This window comes from Tetrao urogallus (genome assembly GCF_951394365.1).
Source record: "Tetrao urogallus genome assembly, chromosome: 8".
Classification (NCBI taxonomy): Eukaryota; Metazoa; Chordata; class Aves; order Galliformes; family Phasianidae; genus Tetrao; species Tetrao urogallus.
Window position 1 is genome coordinate 8,101,601 of NC_136821.1, and position 19,381 is coordinate 8,120,981.

At 37.8% G+C, this 19,381-nt stretch overlaps 1 protein-coding gene across 1 annotated transcript in view; it reads right to left on the reverse strand.

The window, feature by feature from the left end:
* Positions 1-6,554: 6,554 nt before the first annotated feature.
* Positions 6,555-19,381, reverse strand: part of CCDC93 (CCC complex scaffolding subunit CCDC93) — a gene marked incomplete at both ends in the record, with an annotated part of 32,612 nt that continues 19,785 nt past the window's right edge. The window contains 11 exons of the mRNA XM_079539140.1: positions 6,555-6,608; positions 8,285-8,398; positions 9,594-9,678; positions 11,175-11,212; positions 12,628-12,710; positions 14,952-15,060; positions 15,347-15,418; positions 16,643-16,714; positions 17,597-17,678; positions 18,224-18,297; positions 18,542-18,604. Coding sequence (XP_079395266.1) covers positions 6,555-6,608; positions 8,285-8,398; positions 9,594-9,678; positions 11,175-11,212; positions 12,628-12,710; positions 14,952-15,060; positions 15,347-15,418; positions 16,643-16,714; positions 17,597-17,678; positions 18,224-18,297; positions 18,542-18,604 — 846 coding nt within the window. The remainder of the gene's footprint in view (positions 6,609-8,284; positions 8,399-9,593; positions 9,679-11,174; positions 11,213-12,627; positions 12,711-14,951; positions 15,061-15,346; positions 15,419-16,642; positions 16,715-17,596; positions 17,679-18,223; positions 18,298-18,541; positions 18,605-19,381) is intronic.

A 19,381-nucleotide genomic window follows, 5' to 3' on the forward strand; every position in this document is an offset into this window, starting at 1 on the left:
CTTCTGATCAATCACAAATCACTAATACAAGGCTTGGCAGAATCTAAATGTCAGGATTGCTTATATGTAGCAATTACAGGGTCAGTATTACATTTCAGTGTACGGAATTAGCAGTCAAGTTTTGTTGATGTGCTGTTGTTGTTTTCCCTCTTTCAAAGTAGTTTGTACACTAGGTGTGCAAGTAGAGCCTGACCAAAGCCTATCAGTTTTGGGGGAGTCCTTCCCACTCCTTTGATGGAAACTGGGCAAGGTCCCACAGCTGCTATAGGTGCAGTGCTGTCTTGCAATTTGCCCTGTGAAGCCTCTCCAGCCCATGGAACTTGTTAGGACAGTATGGGAGCAAGAGAAGATTCTCCTCTGAAGGAGTTAAAAAAAGGTTAAGGTTAAATGTAGTACCAAACTGCCCTGTGCTAGTGACAAAGTCCTTTGGCTCTTCCCAGGAGCACACTGATGTAGCTGTTCCTCATGGCTAACACATAATCTTTCAGGGTTGCTTGTCACGAAGCTGTCCTCGTGTCATACACTCATCCTTTTTTGCAGAGAGTGATGAAAGATATGCAGAGCAAGTCTTTCCCAAGACAAATGATGTGATCGTTGCTACATGAGGGGTGTCCCATTTTAATTGTCAGGACAGATGTGGTTTTCATTTTCCTCTATTATTTGCCTGCACTCGTAATCTGCTGCTCATGCATTCTGCAGTCACATTTCGCATTTGAGGGTGAAGACAGGGCTATCTATCTTGAAGAGTGATGGTCTAGCCCTTGCCAATGCTTCCTTTACTGAGTTGCTCTCCTCATATTAAACAGAAACCCTCCATGTATTCTGAAGCTCACACAAAGGGCCATGCGTGTAAAATACATTGCTAATTTAGTAACAGGCAAGAAGTAGTGCTGGCAGCAGGAGTAGCTGATGTTTTCCCCTCTTGTATACCTCCTGTGGAAGCCAGAGTATGAACAGGAAGCTGATTGAAACAGTCCTTTTCTGGCAGCAAAGTACTTGTGGCAGTACGGAGCTGGTGCGAGTGAAATGCAATACACCTGGCATCACACGACTCCTTATTCATTGTAGTTTGTCAGTCACACTCAGCAGCTTTTCCACCGTAATGAGAAGTCTGGTAAATTTGGCAGTCTGGAACACTTTCTTCCTTTTAGCATGGAAAGAATCAAATCGGGGCCTTTTGTGGTAGGAACACAGATGTCACGTTGTCATTTAAAAATACCTCCCTCAAACAAATTGCCTTGCTAAGAATCCATGTTTTCTTTTGTTTCGAGGTGAAAGAAACTTAGCATGAACCACAGATGGTGTTTACAGCTCATCATGCAGCTATCACTTTCCAGATAGATGGAGAAACGTAGAAGGCACAGACAGAAAAAAGCTGCTTTGATAGTTGGCATCTCAGTCAGAGTTCTTGAATTGTGCTGGATCTCCTTCATCACGGAATTACTAAGTCCCTTCCGTTCCTGCAACATGCCACGCATCTGGAAAAGCATTTTTCTTTGGCTTGGCTACTCAAATTCTTCCTTCAATCCTTTCATTTACATGGCATTTAACAAACATTACAACCATGCCTTCAAGAACCTTTTCCTGAAGCAGAGATAAAGGGGGACAGAGAAGGAAATGATTCCTTTATTGCACAATACAGAGTTTTCTAGAGGGAAATGTGCCAGCGATACACACAGACTTCAAGCACAAGATCTCGTTAAGGGGATTTTGTAGCAAAGAAGACTGCAGATGATTGCATATAGACCTACAGTCAGGTTGCAGTTCCCCCCTTGGAAATATGTATACGCTACTCCAGAGTGTGACAAAGAAAGAAGCAGTGAATATCTCCCTTCATTGAACTGTTGTGTGTTAAAGTCTGCAAGCAAAGCACTGTATTCATCTCATACCAAGAATGTCAAGTCTAAGCCATCTCATCCAGCCAACTACAGGTGCCATCCTGCAGCTTGCTCATCATCAGCAAGGGCACCAAGGGGAACTGTGGATTGAGCAACACCGAAATGTTTGTGATGTTTCCTTTTTTGGAAAGGAGACAATAGAGAGAATGAACATGCTGCATTCAACTGTTGACTTTCTCTGAAATTAAGAGGGGTGACTAAGCAGCCTCAAAACACACCCTAGTCTGGCTGAGGGGCTGTGTTCACCATGAAGATGAACAATGAAGGATCTTGAATAAAAAATAAGTGATTTTTAAGAAGGTAATCTAAAGAAAGATCATTTAGCAGTACTTATGGCTGTTTATTTTTCTAAACAGGAGTTGGCAGTTTGGAATAAAACAGTTATTTCTGCCTAAACACACTGGCCTCATTTTATTTCTTGATGCTGATTTTACTCCACCTAGAACTTGGTGGAGACGACTGCTCAGCAAAAAGGCACTACTGCCTCCTACAGCAAGGTTCCAAGAACCCTGCAGTGCCATATGAATTAAGGCCTAGGGGGCTTTGTGCTCTTGGAATCCACAGATTGTGCAAAATCCAAAGGCTTTGAAAAAAGGGATGTGAACATACAATATCAATAGCTTTCTATGTTCTGTGCCCAGCTCCTACAATAGAAGCCTCAATCTCTCTTTGTAAAAACCTGTTTTACTTGAGAATTGCCAAGCCCTTTCTGCATGAAGAGTGATGCAGGCAGAAATTAAGGATTTAGCCATGAAAATACAGGCTGACAAATTCCCCTCGCACCAGTAGCTTCTAAGCTAGTCGGCACCACAGTCATCAAGAAACCAGGTACTGGCAGCCTATGGCAACATGCTGCTGAACGCCTATGGGCACCAAAATTGCCCGAAGAGCTGGATGGGATGCAGTTCCTGCCTGGAAAATCAGGGAGACAGCCCACCACCCAGCTCTGGTGGCTGCTGAATAAACAAGACAGTGTTCAGAAACTTCAGATAAAAGAGTATCCTAAGCATATGTCAGCCACCACCCAAACAAATAAGATTTGTGTATTGCCTCATAAGTGCATCCTACTTACATGCCTGATTTAGGCAAAGCTGGCTCTAGGAGCAAATCGCAATTCCCCAGCTCTCCGGTGTGCATAAATACCAACAGTTATACAAAGTGGGACCTAAGATTGTGTTCCAATGAGCTGATTTTTCAGGAAACAGGCTTAAAGAGGAAGAAACCTTTAAAAAAAAAAAGGAAAAGGGAAAAGGGAAAAAGGGAAAAAGGGAAAAAGGGAAAAAGGGAAAAAGGGAAAAAGGGAAAAAGGGAAAAAGGGAAAAAGGGAAAAAGGGAAAAAGGGAAAAAGGAAGAAAAGAAAAACTGGTCACACTTTAACTTGCCTACAGAGATTTCCATATCAATAGTGCCTTCTGCAAGTCTGTCCAGTCCCTGTTATAATTTAAAGTGATGTTCTCATCTCTCTCCTTCACCCACTGTTGTTGCTATTATTTGTACATTTTACAAGGGACAGAGAACACATGATAATAATCTCCTCATGCTTTCTTCTGCAATTAATGAGTACTGAGGGTATCAAATGCTCGTATACTGGTTAGCTCTGAGAGCACCTTAGCTCTGATGCAAATCAAAACATAATGAACACTTCAGAGTACAAATGCTTTTTAGTTTGTGCAAAAACTTCTGCAGTTACATGCAGCTAAGTAAAAGAAAGTAACCAGCAAACTCAGCAGTCCTTTCCATACACACACTTCAGAATTCATTGCCTCAGCCACACAGCTCCACTTAACTGTGACCAATAAAAGTACTTTAAATTCTACATATCAAGAAGTAACACCACAATTCTATAAAAAGACCATATAAACTTATGGCATACATGGAAGCTCACTGCTTAAAGTAAAACAATAATTACTTGTTCTCTGACTGTTCTCTGGTCTTTGAAAACTCCACTTAGAAATTATATTATGATACTGCCCTCCATTTTTAAAAATAGCTATCAGCATTTTAGTAGAAGCCAGAATTAATTTACTTTGCTCTAGTCAGCAGGATTGTCATATTTATAGTGTTAAAGCACCACGGATACCATTCCCAAAAAGCATCTTCTCATGAGTATTCAGAGCACGATCTGTGTTTGTTCCTCCACTGTAAAACTGGTTTTTGTCCAGCGGAGGGCTACAAAAATGGTGACGGGCCTGGAGCATCTCCCCTATGAAGAAAGGCTGAGTGAACTGGGTCTGTTCAGCCTTGAGAAGAGAAGACTGAGAGGGGACCTGATCCAGGTCTATAAATATCTACGGTGTGGGGGGCAGAGTGGTGAGGCCAAACTGTTTTCAGCAGTGTATGGAGACAGGACAAGGGGAAATGGCCAGAAACTGCAGCATAGGAAGTTCTGCACAAATGTGCGCAAGAACTTCTTTACAGTGAGGTGACGGAGCACTGGAACAGGCTGCCCAGGGAGGTGGTGGAGTCTCCTTCTCTGGAGATGTTCAAGACCTGCCTGGATGCCTACCTGTGTGACCTGGTGTAGGGAACCTGCTTAGGCAGGGGGGTTGGACTCGATGATCTCTGGAGGTCCCTTCCAACCCCCTACGATTCTGTGATTCTGTGATGAAGAACAGTAAACAGTCATCAAGGAGATAAAAAGTTTGCCACTAGCAAAAGTGCCCTTTCTCACGCTAATAATTGACTTTTCCCCAAGTATCAGAAGAAAAACCATCTCAGTGTGTAAATTAGAAAGATAATCACAATTTTTATAGAGTTTGCAGACACTATTTGTCTACTGCTATCAAAGCCAACTAGAGAATGTCTACAACTAGAACGCAATTCTGATTTCCTTCTTTAGATACTCTAAATTCAGTTTTGCCTAGATTTTTAAGTAAGTACAAGAGAAGCACCCTGCATTATACTCAGTCATAGCCATTGTAGGGGAATAAGGCATAATCTGGCTCAGTATAAAGATTCTTCCTATTTGTACTGAAGGAACAGGAAATTTCAGGTTATCTCAAAATCATGAGAAGCCATATCACATTGAATCCCACCTACCAGAGTTGAGGTAGCTTACTGCATTTTACCCAGATAGAATCAGAATGCCCATAATCTCCTTACCAAAAGTTTAATGAATGCATATGCTTTTCCATTTAATGCTACAGAGTCTGCATAAGGTCACATACAACCTTCCACTGTTCCCAAAAGGAGCGAGGTGGTGCAGTGTGATGAACTCGTACCATCTCCTTTGAGAATTCTGTACCATAGGCAAATGTTTATGCAAAACAAATCTTACCCTTCTATGGATCAGCTCTGCATACAGCACATTTGATAGTTTGTTCCAGATATCTAAACATCAAGCTTAACAAAAGCAGCAAGAGGTAACACGTTGCCAAGTGCTATGTGACACATGAAAGCATTTCTACTAGTGAATATCAACACACTACATTTACAGAATTCATCTTTTAATGCACTTGTAATTCAAAATCATATTAAGGCTTCTACATCAACCTTAAGTGTGGAACCTCGAAGTGCCATCCTAAAAACACAAAAGCAAAACTTCACTGAATGCTAAACATCTTTTTATTTTGTATTTGCTGCCATAGAAAGTAATCTATCAGCAGTCATCAGTGTTACTGGGGAAAAATAATGTGGTTTTCCTTTTCCTAAAGAAAAGATGTGATGTACATTAAGTCAGTCCAAAATCCTGATGTTAAGTACAAAAAGCAACTGTTTGAATTATAAAATACCATACATACAGATATAAAAATGTTTCAGAAAGTGTTCCACAAAGTTTCTAAACTTTCAAGGACAAATCTTCAGTAGGGTAGATAGGCTGTTGTCTTCAAAAGGTGAGCATCAGTCATTTGAGTAGAAAGTCTGAATCTTTATCTTCCTATGTTACAGCTGACACAGACTTAGATTTTCATCCCAGCCAGGGATAACACGATGGCTCTAGTGATTAAGGTGTTTTTCCTGGAGTTATTAATTTAACAAGTGCATACTCTATATATAAAAAGGAAATTTCAAACAAAATTATACAACTGCTAGACTTTATAAAAATATAGATCTATATTTTTACATGAGAATTATCCAAGGTAAGTTTCCATTTTCTTTTGTCTTAACCATTAGAAATTATATTTTTATTCCTCTGGGATCTTATCTAGAGTTTAAATTAAAATGATGTGAAGTTATTAGCTGGTGGAAAGTTTTGGGAACTATTTTCTGTGTTTATGTTTGGCCAAAATTAACAAGCTACTGCACCTTGCAGTGCTCATCTTATGGTACTGGACATACTACACAGTCTGTATCTACTTATTGCAGAATTTTGTAGTTCTTCAGTGCTAAAACCCAAATAAAAACCATCTTTGTTGTTCTTACCATGAAGAAAAAAATAAACCACCAACAAAAATAAATAAAATTAGACAGTATTTCTGTTTTGCTGTACTGCATTAACTCTTTACTGTGTAGTGGAGGCAATAATGAATAATACAGCCATTTCATGAAGGAATGTAGAAGAGTACATACTGGAAAAAATCCCAGACTTTACAGCTGTGTGTATGTGTATATACACACACATAGGTCTACAATTGCAGCTGTAACTTTCACTTCACAAAAAAGATTTAATGTATAGACTGAACAATCATATAGATCAACTTCACCAGCTGGAGATCTTCAGGAAGAACTAGCTTTCAACTTGGACAGCAGCATTTCATTCTTACGACATTCCTGTTAACAGAAAGCAAACAGATAAAGTAGTTATACTTAACCCTACTGTATGTATCTGCACATCAGCAAACCAAAGCCTCGTCTTTGAAAGACCTCTGAAGTACACAGTAGTCTGGAATGAATGATAAATTGAAGTTAACTCTTGATTCATCCACAATGTTATTCCAATGGAAAATTCATTAAGCTTCATGACATACACACCAAAAGGAACACTGCTCGACCATTAGTCTAAAATTGTTAGAAGTGGATAGAGTATATCTATATGTTTATTTCTAAATTGAAAAAAAAATCTGAAATTGAGATTACTTTTTGAACATCTGAAAATCCAGAAGGCAGTCTGCAAAATGTCAGTGTCCAGGAAATTATTCTTGGTCAAGAAATGTGTGAACATAGGCACATACCATCTGTTTTCAGCAGCACAACCACAATTTTATATCATTATTTTTAAAAATCGCAAGATTGAATAGAAGTTCTCTCACAGGGCAGTGGAAGAAAAATGGCTTTTTTTCCTGGCTTCCAAAAAACAATAACAACAACAACAAAAAACAACAAAAAACCAACCCAAATTAACAAAACCCCCCACAACCACCTAATCTCTTCAAAGAGGATGCAAAACACTGTCAGAAAAGTAGAACAGCACATCTCCCAGAGCACATCATCCAAAAGAGGAGGGGGCTACCCCAGAATAAACCAGAAATATTTTTTTTCCTCCCAAAACACCTGATGCCAAATGACAATTTAGCCTGGCAGCACTACTTTCTTTACCATGATAACAAGTAACAGAAGCACATGTTATGATGATAAACTCAAGAAAAGTGAAATGAATGAAGGGTTAAACAGTCCTTCCACTGCAAGTAAAATACAAGGCTGGCTACTAAAGTATTTATGACTGCAAAGATACTAGATTGCCTCTCTTACTCACACATTTCCACAATCCTCTTTGCTCCAACGCCTAAATGCTGCTCATAGATCTACAGAAGATTCCATCCTGAAACCTAAATATGCGTCTTCCTCAGTAACAAATTAATACTTCCCTTTTAACATGGAGGGCTGCCAGCCAATCAGTGTCAAAATAATTTTCAGAATAAAATTCAGAGTTTAAAAATAATGGAATAGTGGAAACATCCAAGAAGAGACAATGTTAACGTGTAATAAAGTATAAGGAACACCTGTGCACAACTTGAAAGTCCTAATTACTTTGGCAATTAGAATTTTGAATATGACAACACAAAATCAACAAAATAAAAACACTACCATTTGTTGCCATCTAAATTCCCATTGAGTAGAATGCAGCAAGGATCTACGTTATAAGCCTTACAAATATAAAAAAAAAAATTCATAATTCTGCTAGTGATAAGAGTACATTTCATCCATTCACACAATATGAATACTACTTATTTCTAGGCAGTGATATAAAATTCATACCAAAATGAGATTGTCAGCTTCCTCCTAAGGCAATTCTAACTCTGTGATTTAACACCGCTAAGTCACCAGAAAATAAATGCAGAAAGTAAGATAAAGTTCAGACAAACGCATGTACTTAGAAATGTGCTCTTAACCAAAAGCAAAGTTTGTAATTTGCTTCAAAGCAATCAGTGTATCTGTGCAGAACTTCTTAAACTACTCCTGATCAGTTCAAGTATTAGCCAACTTACACTAGCAAAAAATGTTCTTACCTCTTTAAATTCTTTCACTGTTTTAAAGTAAAGCCTCTGTTTCTCTAGAAGCTCTAAGTATTCATCATTCAACTGATCTCTTCGCATTTTATTTTCTTGCTTCTTCTTTTCCATCTGTTGGTATACAGGAAGGATTAAAGGTCATTTACTGTATGAGAAACACGTGTACAAGCACACAAAGTGTAAGAAATAATTTTCTATAACAGTGAGACAGATGCTTCACAAAGTCATCCCTGCCTTGTGCTTTAAGCACAGCAAACATTTAGGCCAACACTTCAGAAAAATTAAAAAACTAAAATATCTCAGTATCAGTAACACTATAAGTAGCATCCAGAATTGAACTAAGGCTCATGTTTCTGCAAGCCCAGAATTTTGCTCACCAAACAGTTCTACATCAATAATGACATGGTGAAATTAACAGGAAACTGCATGCAGCCTTTTGACGAAACAGCAAGATCTTGATTTCATTGTTTATTCTAGTTGTACCAAACACAGCAGGGCACATCTCAAATTTTTCTATCTAATTTTCTCTTGCTCAAGATCCACACAAGAAAATTCTCTTTTGTCTTTGTGCCAAAGTTGTGACAAACACTCTCAAGTCTCTAGATGGAAAGATCAGCTCTTATGATAGGCTGGCTGCCTTTTTCTCAGGAATAGAGGCTACTGACAAGCACTACTTAAAGCTATTCCACTGCATGCAAATACATCCGTGGACAACTTCAGTTGGAGTAACTTTTGGCTCTTGTGTGTACATCGGCCCAAGACCACTTAGCACAAAGTCCACCGAGGCTGAACTTTCACAGAACAGCCACTCAGTGTTACCAGAAGCAAGTCTGCCTTCTCTGCAGTAACTCTTGGGCTCTGCACACCCACAAAGCCCTTTCACTTGACCCATGACAACGCACTTTTCTAAATCTACTTAACACCAGAAAGTGAGTCTAACATAGGCACGGCTGTACTACTGCATTTTCCAACTGGAAAAAAATTCCCATGGACCTCAGGGACACCAGTGAGACTTTGGGTACATGCAGCCATTTCAAGCATCTACATCACTACAAGGCCAGAAACAAAGAATATAAAATTCCCATCAGCAGAGAAGCTCTCCCTTAACAGTACCTCTCTTCTACTCTATTCACTTACATTTCAGCAGTGAGCAGTTTCTGATGGATAGGGAAAAAAATAATACTTGTAATATGCTTGCTTAATTTGCACCTCACAAACTGAATTTTGCCATGCATAGTTATTGTCCAAGAGGCTTTTCTGAAATAATTTTCAGGTTCTATTAGAGTAAGTGAGAAGTGTCTCAGACCTTCATTCGATTCTGTTTGATGCCTTCCACAATCTGCTCCATCTGCCGTAAGAACTGCTCACGAGAACCAGAAGATGCCATTGCTCTGGAGAAAAACAAAACAAAACAAACAAAAACAAAACAAAACAAAGAAAACCAAACTGATACGCATGTGGGACAATGCATCTCATCTACAATTACCCTGTGTATTCAGTGATGTTCGAGCATTTGCATTACTTAGAATTCTGTGTAAAAAAAAATAATCTTTTTAATCTCTGATTTCAAGTAAAAGCACAGCTCTTCAGCTGATATAAACTATCAGATGGGAACAGAGACTACAGAGCTCATCACCAGAGTTCTCTCTGGCAGTTCGACTCTCACATGTGTTTTCAAGAAATAAACTGCTACTAACTGACCAAGAGCACAAACTTGTAAGAAAAGCAGCTGATTCAAATATAAAGAAGATGATTGGAGAACTAGGAGAACAGTTAATATTCTAAACCAGTATTTTGTGTCCCGACAGGAAAAGTCCTGAAGTAATTTTGGGCTTGTAACTTATCTTGAACAGATAATGGGAAACAAAGAAAATACCACCCCCTACCCATCAATGCAGCCAACCAAATCCCAGCTGTCAATTACAATATTGGATTCTACTGACTGGACTCAAAAGGATATCATCACTGAGCAGAACAGATCTACAATTCCTGCTGCAATGGAAAACACTTGAAATACTGAATTGTTTGGGCTTGTTTCTATTATAGTTACAATTTTGAATATGACACTAACAAAAATAAAAATTGAAAATGACTGAGTCAAGATAAAACAACACAAATGTGTATGTTCGTGGTGCTGTGCTGCACATGGTTTAGTGAGAAATATTGGTGATAATGGAGAGTTGGACTGGATGATCTTGGAGGTCTTTTCCCACCCTGGTGAATCTGTATTATAGAGATAATTACTTACTCAGGAGGAAAAAAAAAAAAAAAAAGTCACAACAGAATTATGAAAAGACATAATAAGAAGAATTATTTAAAAATTAAGAGATCATCTCCTCTCCTATGACTCTACTGTACTGCTGTGACAAAATTCACACTGGAATTTTTTCCCCTAAAGTCAAAAAAGCACCAGAGAGAAATAAACGTTGGCTGCATCACAGATGGTATTTTGACCTGAAGTGTCCAAATGAACTATGATTTGACTTCACACTTCATCAAACCTTTTAAATACTGAGTTAGTCTATAAAAAACATCTGAAATATGTCTGAATCTAATGTTTTGTACATAATATAACTACAGCTTCAAAAAATGGAGAAAGATATTTAAATTAATGCCAGGAAAATTAAGACTGAAATTTCTTTACACAACCGCAACTGAACAGCCAGATATTAAAAACATCTGTTGGCTATAAAAGTTAAGTAATTCCAAGTCTGAAATTCCCCAAACACTGGCTTAAACAGAATTAATAAACTATTTTGTTAAATAGTTTAAGTTAATAAAATATTGTAATGCGTTTTTAGAGTCCATTACTCATTCCCCCTCCTATTTTTCCAACCAGCCATACTACTCACTGCAACTATCAAGAGAAAAAATGACCATTACTTACTGATGAAAGTTGTCATGGATAGAATTCAGTAAATTGACCTGTGAATTAAGGAAAAAAAAAAAGAAAAGAAAAGAAAAGAAAATAGCTGATATTTTGATATCAGTATGAGTAGCTCCTGCTACAAGATATGGACACCGTACTTAAATAAGACAAAGAAAAATCTGTAACATTAACAGGAGTTATTTTGTTGTTCTTGGGATAGCTCACCCAGCTGATCAAACTGCCTATTTTTTTTCTTACTATTAAAGATTGCTAAGAGCACTAAAATTCACTAATTAGCAATGAATGAGATTCCTCATGGAATTCTTCATCAATACCTCTCCCAAGTCTCCTGCAGTTAAACCTTCCGAGCAGTTTCTCCTTATGATGAATACTTGGAAATGTACTGAACGGATCTAAGCGCTGCAAACTGAACCATTTGCTTTAACTGCTACAACAAAGCTGAACTGACCTCCCTCAAATCTACAGTCTTCCATATAAATGCAACAGCAATAGGCACGTGCATTGCAGAACCTCAAGCTGTTCCTGACTCTACTATGAAACAAATTCTGAGCGGATTCCAAACCTACAACGCTTAAAGATTTCTGTTACTCAGAGAAAAGAGATCACTGCGTGACTCATCGATACTTGCCAAATCTACATCCCTGTCCTGAAATATTTCCAACAAGCTTGTGTTTAAGAATGCAGTTCTACAGTTTATACCACAAAACAGCCGAGTAATGAAAAGTAAAACAGCACAACTGTTGCACAGTAAGAATGCTGATGTGTTACCCTGCACAACAATGAAAGCCAGACTATAAACCCCGTGAAGCAGAGATAATGGAAAATTCAATTTAAAAGCATTTTAAGCTATGACTGCATAAGAAATCATATAAACATCTCTCTCATGATTGACATTAAGCTAAATGAAATGCTTGAACAGTTTATTTGCCTTTTGAAATTATATCCACGCAAATGAAGCATGGAACTTGGAAGTTACATGCAGCATAAGCTAATTGCTGAAGAACATTTCTGCTTTTAGACTTACTCCATCAGTTGTTCACGTGCCATGTAAAGAGTCACATAAACTACTGATTTTCTAAACTAAAAACCATATAGCACACATATTAGAATTCACCACTTAAGGGATGGAAATGGTCATTCAATAACTTCAAAAACAGGTATCTTTTTGTTGTCATAAATTTGACAACCACTTGGTCTCACAAACTAAGCAGAGAGAGATTTGCTCACCAAATGTTGTGTTTTGTTCGCACAGTGAGCAGTTTAAACATGCTTTACTAACAAACGTACCTTTTACAACACAGATCATTCCCACCTCAACATCAAAAATATTCATATAAGCCAACTCAATTTTACTTTCAAAGACTGATAATTCTCTAAATAGAGAGTTTTTACTTAGCTTTTACTTTCTCCAGCACAGAATATTTAGAAAACAGCAGTAACACTTTCTTACCTCCTTTTCCAAATATACTTTTTTATCATCCAGTGTATTATAAAGAGTAAAGAACTGCTTTGTTTCTTTGTGAGTTGCTGAGACTGCAAAGAAAAAAAAGGTAGAATAAAAGAGCATGAGTGAAACGGAACCTACATAAGTATTCCACAGGCTTTGTATAATACACTGCTATCAATAATGGAACTCACTCTTTAATACATTCTAGAAGAATATTTCCTCTGCATTTGAACCTCCAGCAGGGTTTGGAGCTTCCAGATTTTATGAGAACTGAACTCCAAAACAACACTGATGAATGTTTAATCCCAGCTACTGATAGACCTTTATGTACATTATGCAAATGTACATTGGCACTGTCTGCTGTGCTTCCTTACCACTGTCCGCTCATTCTTCCTTCACAAGCTTTATCTTTAGACAATACAGGCTGCTGTGCTGCTAACAGTTACCCTAGATAACTTGTCTCTGGTGGGTCACAGAGTGCAGGGGTACAGACTTTCTGACAGTACTGTGTGCAAGAAACCAGAGTACATTAAACTGCATCTTCCAAGATGTGAATGTGCAAGATGCCCAAGGAGGCTTTAAAACAGTAAAAGCTTTCTTTCCCTCTTTACAGTTACATTTAAGCTGATAGAATTACATACTATTCTCTTTTCAAAAAAAATGTTGTAGGTGAGCATATCAAATGCTGGTCACAGCTCAGTGGGGAAAGTAAGGCTCACACACACCTTTCATTTGGGCCTACAAGCTAATGATTGATACTCAAGTCTCTGAAGCGCTCACCTCTTCTTCAGATCTCCACTGATTAAGGAAACCTAAGATGGTGGGAAAAAGCTCAACGGAGAGGAACAACTGGCAAAAATTATTTCAGTTAACATATCAAGCACTGTGTAGAATTCTGAACCAAGAAAACAAGTAGGAGTTTAAAAAGATCAAATGACTTAATGATATAAATCATTCCAAATGTCACGAGTAAGCTAAATTAGACTGAAACCATCATATTAAACTCTAACAGCTAACAAGTTGTCGTCTTTAAACAAGACCTTTTTCGAATATATTGGACTAAGGTTTTAATAGAGTCACTAACAGACAGCACAACTCTCCTGCCATGTCATAACATCATTAAAAATCCAGTTTCTTAAAGGAAGTCCTACTGCTTGATGATGTTTTCCAGCTGAAGCCAAACAGCTGTTCACATCCCAGAGTTGAATGTTTTGGTGAAAGAAAATCAGCACTGACTACTTCTGCAGCATGAGTTGTGAGCAGAGAGCTTTTCCACTGCTGCAACTGACCCTGTATTCTAAAAAGCATACTGAGCACTCAGAGCCTGAAAGCATCAATTCAGGAAAGGCTGGGATAGGCTGGAAAATCAGTAAGGGCTGTTCAGCACACTCTACAGAGAGACTTTCCAACTGCTGCTGCTTTGAAATCAGACTGCTGCTTGAAGAACTGCATGAAGAGAAGGACCTCCAACAGGCTTATACTGTTTTGATTACTTCTGTTTTTGCAGGACTTTCTGCCAAATTGAAGTGTTTCCCAAACCTCTCCTTTCCTGCAGCTCCTCCTTATGTTGTAGCAGCACTGGCAGTGATAATAATATACATATATACACACACCCACGTTTATATTTAATAGCATGGAATAGTGAAACTTAGAAGCATTCCAGTACAGAACCACTGAGGTTGGAAGGTACCTGTGAAGGTTGCCCTGTCCAAAATACCTTGGACCCAGAAGTCCAAAAACCTGTTTATGGCAATTCTAAAGATCTCCTGAAACTGAATGAAAAATCTCCTAAGGAAAAAAAAAAAAAAAAAAAAAAAAAAAAAAAAAAAAAAAAACCCACAAAAAAAACCCCCACAATTCTCAGAAAGATTTGCTACAAATTCTCAGCTCTATTTTCTAATAAACATTAGCCTGGGTAGAGCAGGTTCCTGGCCAGAAGACTGAGCACAGCATTATTCTAAGTCACTGCATTTATTTTGTGCTACAGAAAACAAAGTTCCAGGAAATTCAAAGCAATCTAAATCTACTTCATTTGTATATAGCAAATTAAGGACTTTCTAAACACACTTGTCATTGATCTATATGACTGAACCTGTTACAACCAGAATTTACTCCAAAAATCTTGTACATCAAGTTTTGCCCACAAGAGAATTTTTATAGCCAGCTTATAAAACGTTGAAAGTAATGTATATAATATGAATATCAAACCACCCCTAAAGTCCACAGAATTTGCAACTGCGGTTGTTACAAACCAGAAGTTTAAAATGCAATTGCCCTCCTTCTGAGGCTTTAGCCTTCAGTAGAATGTTCCTGCTTGATATACATACCCTGACTGTAAAGTTCAATAAATCTCTTCTGATACTGTGTTAGCTCTGCTCGGCTGGGTACTTCATCAATCTTGCGCTGTAAAATCGCTATTTCTCTGTTTCTTCGTGCCTGAATAGAAAGTTAGGAGGGGAGAAAACAAAGCCTCTTCTTGTTCTCTTCTTAAAATGGATGAAGCCCCCCACGCAGTACTTTCTTACTAAACAATTAATGTTTGATGGGTTTTGGTATTTTTTTTTTTTTTTTAAAGTGTTGGCTGAGGCAGAATATTATTTTGTAAATGATTTGTGATTTTTAATTTTTTTTTTTAATTACAACAAAAAGTAAAATTAGTATTAAAAGTGACAGGGTAAGAAAAAACTTTAATCATTTTGTCCAAGTAAGTTCACAGACTTACCAACAATAGCCGTATCTTCTGGAGTTTTTCTTTCTCAGTTTTGTATTGCTGGTCTATGAGCTTATTCGGCTCCTAGAATTTGAGAACCCAAAATAATTGTGCATTACAGCGACAAATGAGAGCTGCAATTACAAAAATGTGCAGGTTGAGTTTTGTCTGTATTTGTATCTACCACTGAATGGCTCCCACTAGAACACCATCATCGCTTGCTATTTTTTTAAACGATGATCCAAAATCTACATTTAAAAATTTGAAACAATTTTCATCTTTCACTGCAAACAAGATAACACTTTGAGATTTTAGTTTTTAACATTTGTCAGTTGTTTTTCCACTGCTTGCAGTAGTTACACAAAATGAAGTGTATCCAAAGATACTCTGTAACCACTGTGCAAACATTTAGTGTACACTCAGTGTACACTTTGATTCACCAGCAGGGTTCAGAGAATCATAGAATGGTTTAGGTTGGAATGGTCCCCAAGGATCAACAAGTTCTAGCCCCCCCCCCCCCCCCCCGCCACAGGCAGGGCCACCAATGTCCAGAAGGATAAGGATAAACACAGCCCAAGACAGAACGCAAACTCTTTGATGTATTCTACACTTCCTGCAACAAGCATGGATCACTTTCTCTTCTTTAAATATTTAAGTTACATTTTCATTTTTTCATGCTGTGTTCAGAAGGACAGCAGCATCACTGAACCCATAATCTACCTGATTTCTGGCACAATAATATATCAAATGTTTACTCATCAAAACAATTAAGTCGAGTTTTTCATTTTCTGTTCATTCATTATTCATTGACATCAGTTCGGTCGCACTGGTGTTACACCTAATTTCAGATAGCTGCTAACGTATGCAGTGTTCTGAGCCACTGAAAACTTGTGCCTCCATCCTTCAAATATATCTACCTTAAGGGAAAAAAAAAAAAAGACTTCCAGAACAAATGTATTTTCTGAGGAGGACCTGTTTACGCTGTAAATATGCACTGCTCATAATACAACACCCAGAGATTCTTCTCTGATCCTACAAAAAAAAAAAAGTAAAAGAGACAAAAATACACATGAATTTGCCTCATGCGCTGTAGCAAGAAGAACGAAAAATACTGTGGTGATTTTTATTCTATTGTACTTTATTGTTTACCAGCCTGAACTGTGGCTCTACCAGTGGTGGAGAACAGAATTGTTCAGAAATTGCAACAGGTCTTTTTATCCTAACTAGAATGTGCCCAAGTCAAAAAGACATAAAACAGCATTTTAAAACACAAATTGAAAATAAGCTCTTCACACATTTGCTATTTACCTCTTCCTCCCCATTTTCTGCTGCCTCAGCTTTCAAATTCTCAATATCTTGTTGAAGCCGCTCCATTTCTTCCTATTTTAAAAAAAAGAGTTTATATTGCTTTTAAATGAGACCTACTCTCTAAAAAAGGGGATGGCAGGAGGCTTGATATCATACAAGTGTAACAAAGGTGGTGCTGACAACACACTTCAAAAATTTTGAAGACCCAAAAGCAACCCCTGCCCCCAGGGTTAAGCATGCTTTAAGACTCATTACATAAAATTGAATATCTACTTTTATCAAACACAGGAAAAGATTTATTTCTTACTTGTAAATATACTTGCAAATATACTCTGCTAGGTATAACATTCAATGAGTGACATAGAAAATGAAAAGCTAAGGAAACAAGTAAGGAAACTAAGGAAAAGTACTACAACAGCAACAGCATGACACAGAGCTCCAATGCATGCTATTCCTAACAAAGAATGAACCTAAAGTTAGCTGCAAGGTCATTTCCATCAGAATTCTTCAGAATTTTCCAAAATGTTCGTATAAGAAAACGAGGTTTCTGTGCTCAGTATCTACCAGAGTGCAGTATGCCTGTTCACTTCTTTTCATTCCATTAAATTCCATCCCCTACTGTTTAAATAGATGAGAATGAAAACAAATCTCTCTGATCATATTTCTAGGCAGCCCATAAACACAGCAGTAATAAACTACAATTAAACAGCCAAGCTGAAACGCTACTCTGGAAACTGTAACAGATTTATCTCAGTTTTTGTATCTCTAGTGGTTTGCTCCAAAGCTAGGGGCTTTCAACAAGATTTCCACTTTGACACTGGGCTCCTCAGGTCATTACTGGCTCATCTAAGAAGATGGAATGGGGGAAATGGGAAGAAAGGACAGAACAGGAGGAAGTATTATGCTTGCTTACCGAGTTGTAAACGCATTGTCTTCTAAGAAACTAAAACTTACCCTACAGTGTGCTTTAAATTCTTGCTCCTGGCTTTTGAGGTTTTCATTCATAGCTACCAGAGTTCGCAGATTCTGTAACACACTAAATTTGAAGACCAAGCAAAACTGCATTAGTCTTCATTTCTAATTTAAGCAGATGGAGAACTAAAAGACATCAGAACAGGCTTAGTTCTATACAACTTTACAGTAAAGTCTATGTAAATTAAAAATCCAAGTATCATGAAGTACAAAGAAAAAATCTGATACTACCTCAGTATTTTGATGTTTTGTGATATTCTAATCTCATTACTGTGGAAAATTTGAGAGAGCACCCTATTTAATCTATGCAAGATTAAGGTTTCAAATATAAAGAATATCAAAATAGGAAGGCTGCAAATGCGTGTTTAGTGTTACTTGTGCTTTTGCTTTATTTAAATATCTACAATTACTTTCAACTACAGATTGAGATTTTTCCACACTGAATTAATTACTTGCTAATCTTCTGACTAGTGGAAGGAAGCTAGAGAATTTATTTTTCTAAACAATAATCCTTTGCTTAGGTGGAAAAAGCAAGACATAACGAATAACATTTTAAAACCATCATTTTTCATAACTTCAAAAGCTACAAAGGAGAACATGCAAACTTACCTGGAATCTGCTTGGGATTCTATTGTTTCTAAGGCTGCTAGTTCTTTGTCCAGCTTTTCACTGTAACTCTTGACCTAAGAAATGTAATTAATAGTAATCCTCATAACAGCATCACGAAAAGGTCTCCCTTTCTAGGTAATGTAATAAATAAAATCAAATCAGTTTCTTTGGGACCAGAAAAGTAGAAATTTACAAACTCAAAACTTTCTTAACATAAAAGTTATCAGTCAGCTTTCCCATTTAATACATCCCTCCACGTAAAACTTCTTAAAAGAATTCTCAGCTAGAGTAAGTGCACAGAAAAACAAAAAAGATTACCTCACTTAATGTCTTTTTTGCTTCAGTACATTTTGCCTGTAGATCAGCACATTTAGCTTGCAGCTATTATGAGGAGAAAGAACAGAGTATGATTCTAAATCCATGATAATTTCATCTGTTACAGAGAATAGCAATATTTGAAATGCTGATAATGGGCATCTGTTAAACAACAGGCAAATCATCACAATCAAGGTATTTTCTTGTCCGAGTCCATTTCATTCTAGGTAATCTGAACAATTACTAGCAGCAAATACTTTCCACCCGTCCTTCTTGATGTGTTAGATCCTAGAATGAACAGCAGCTTTTACTTTTCTGCTGGAATCCCTTTCGTAACTTATTGGACTGAATCTCTGCTGAAGTTATTTAGCCTAGCTATGATAGCCAAATTCCAGGCAAAAAAGAGAGTCCCATTTTTCACTTCTCCAAATAAGCTAGGGTGATTCAAGACTTACATAAAAACATCATGAGACCACAGAGCTGTCCATACCAATAAAGCAAATGGTTATTTGATTTTATTTTGGGAAACTATGGAAAATCCATTAAGTAAGGAGTTACCAAAATGCCACAGACTATTTCACTTTGTCAGATAGCTTAGTATCACACAGAATCACACACACACACAGAATCACAGAATGGCCAGGATTGGAAGGGACCTGAAGGATCATGAATCTCCAACCCCCTGCCACATGCAGAGCCACCAACTTCCACATTTAATACTAGACCAGGCTGCCCAGGGCCCCATCCCACCCGGCCTTGAACACCTCCAGGGACAGGGCATCCACAACCTCTCTGGGCAGCCTGTTCCAGCACCTCACCACTCTCGTAGTAGAGAATTTCCCC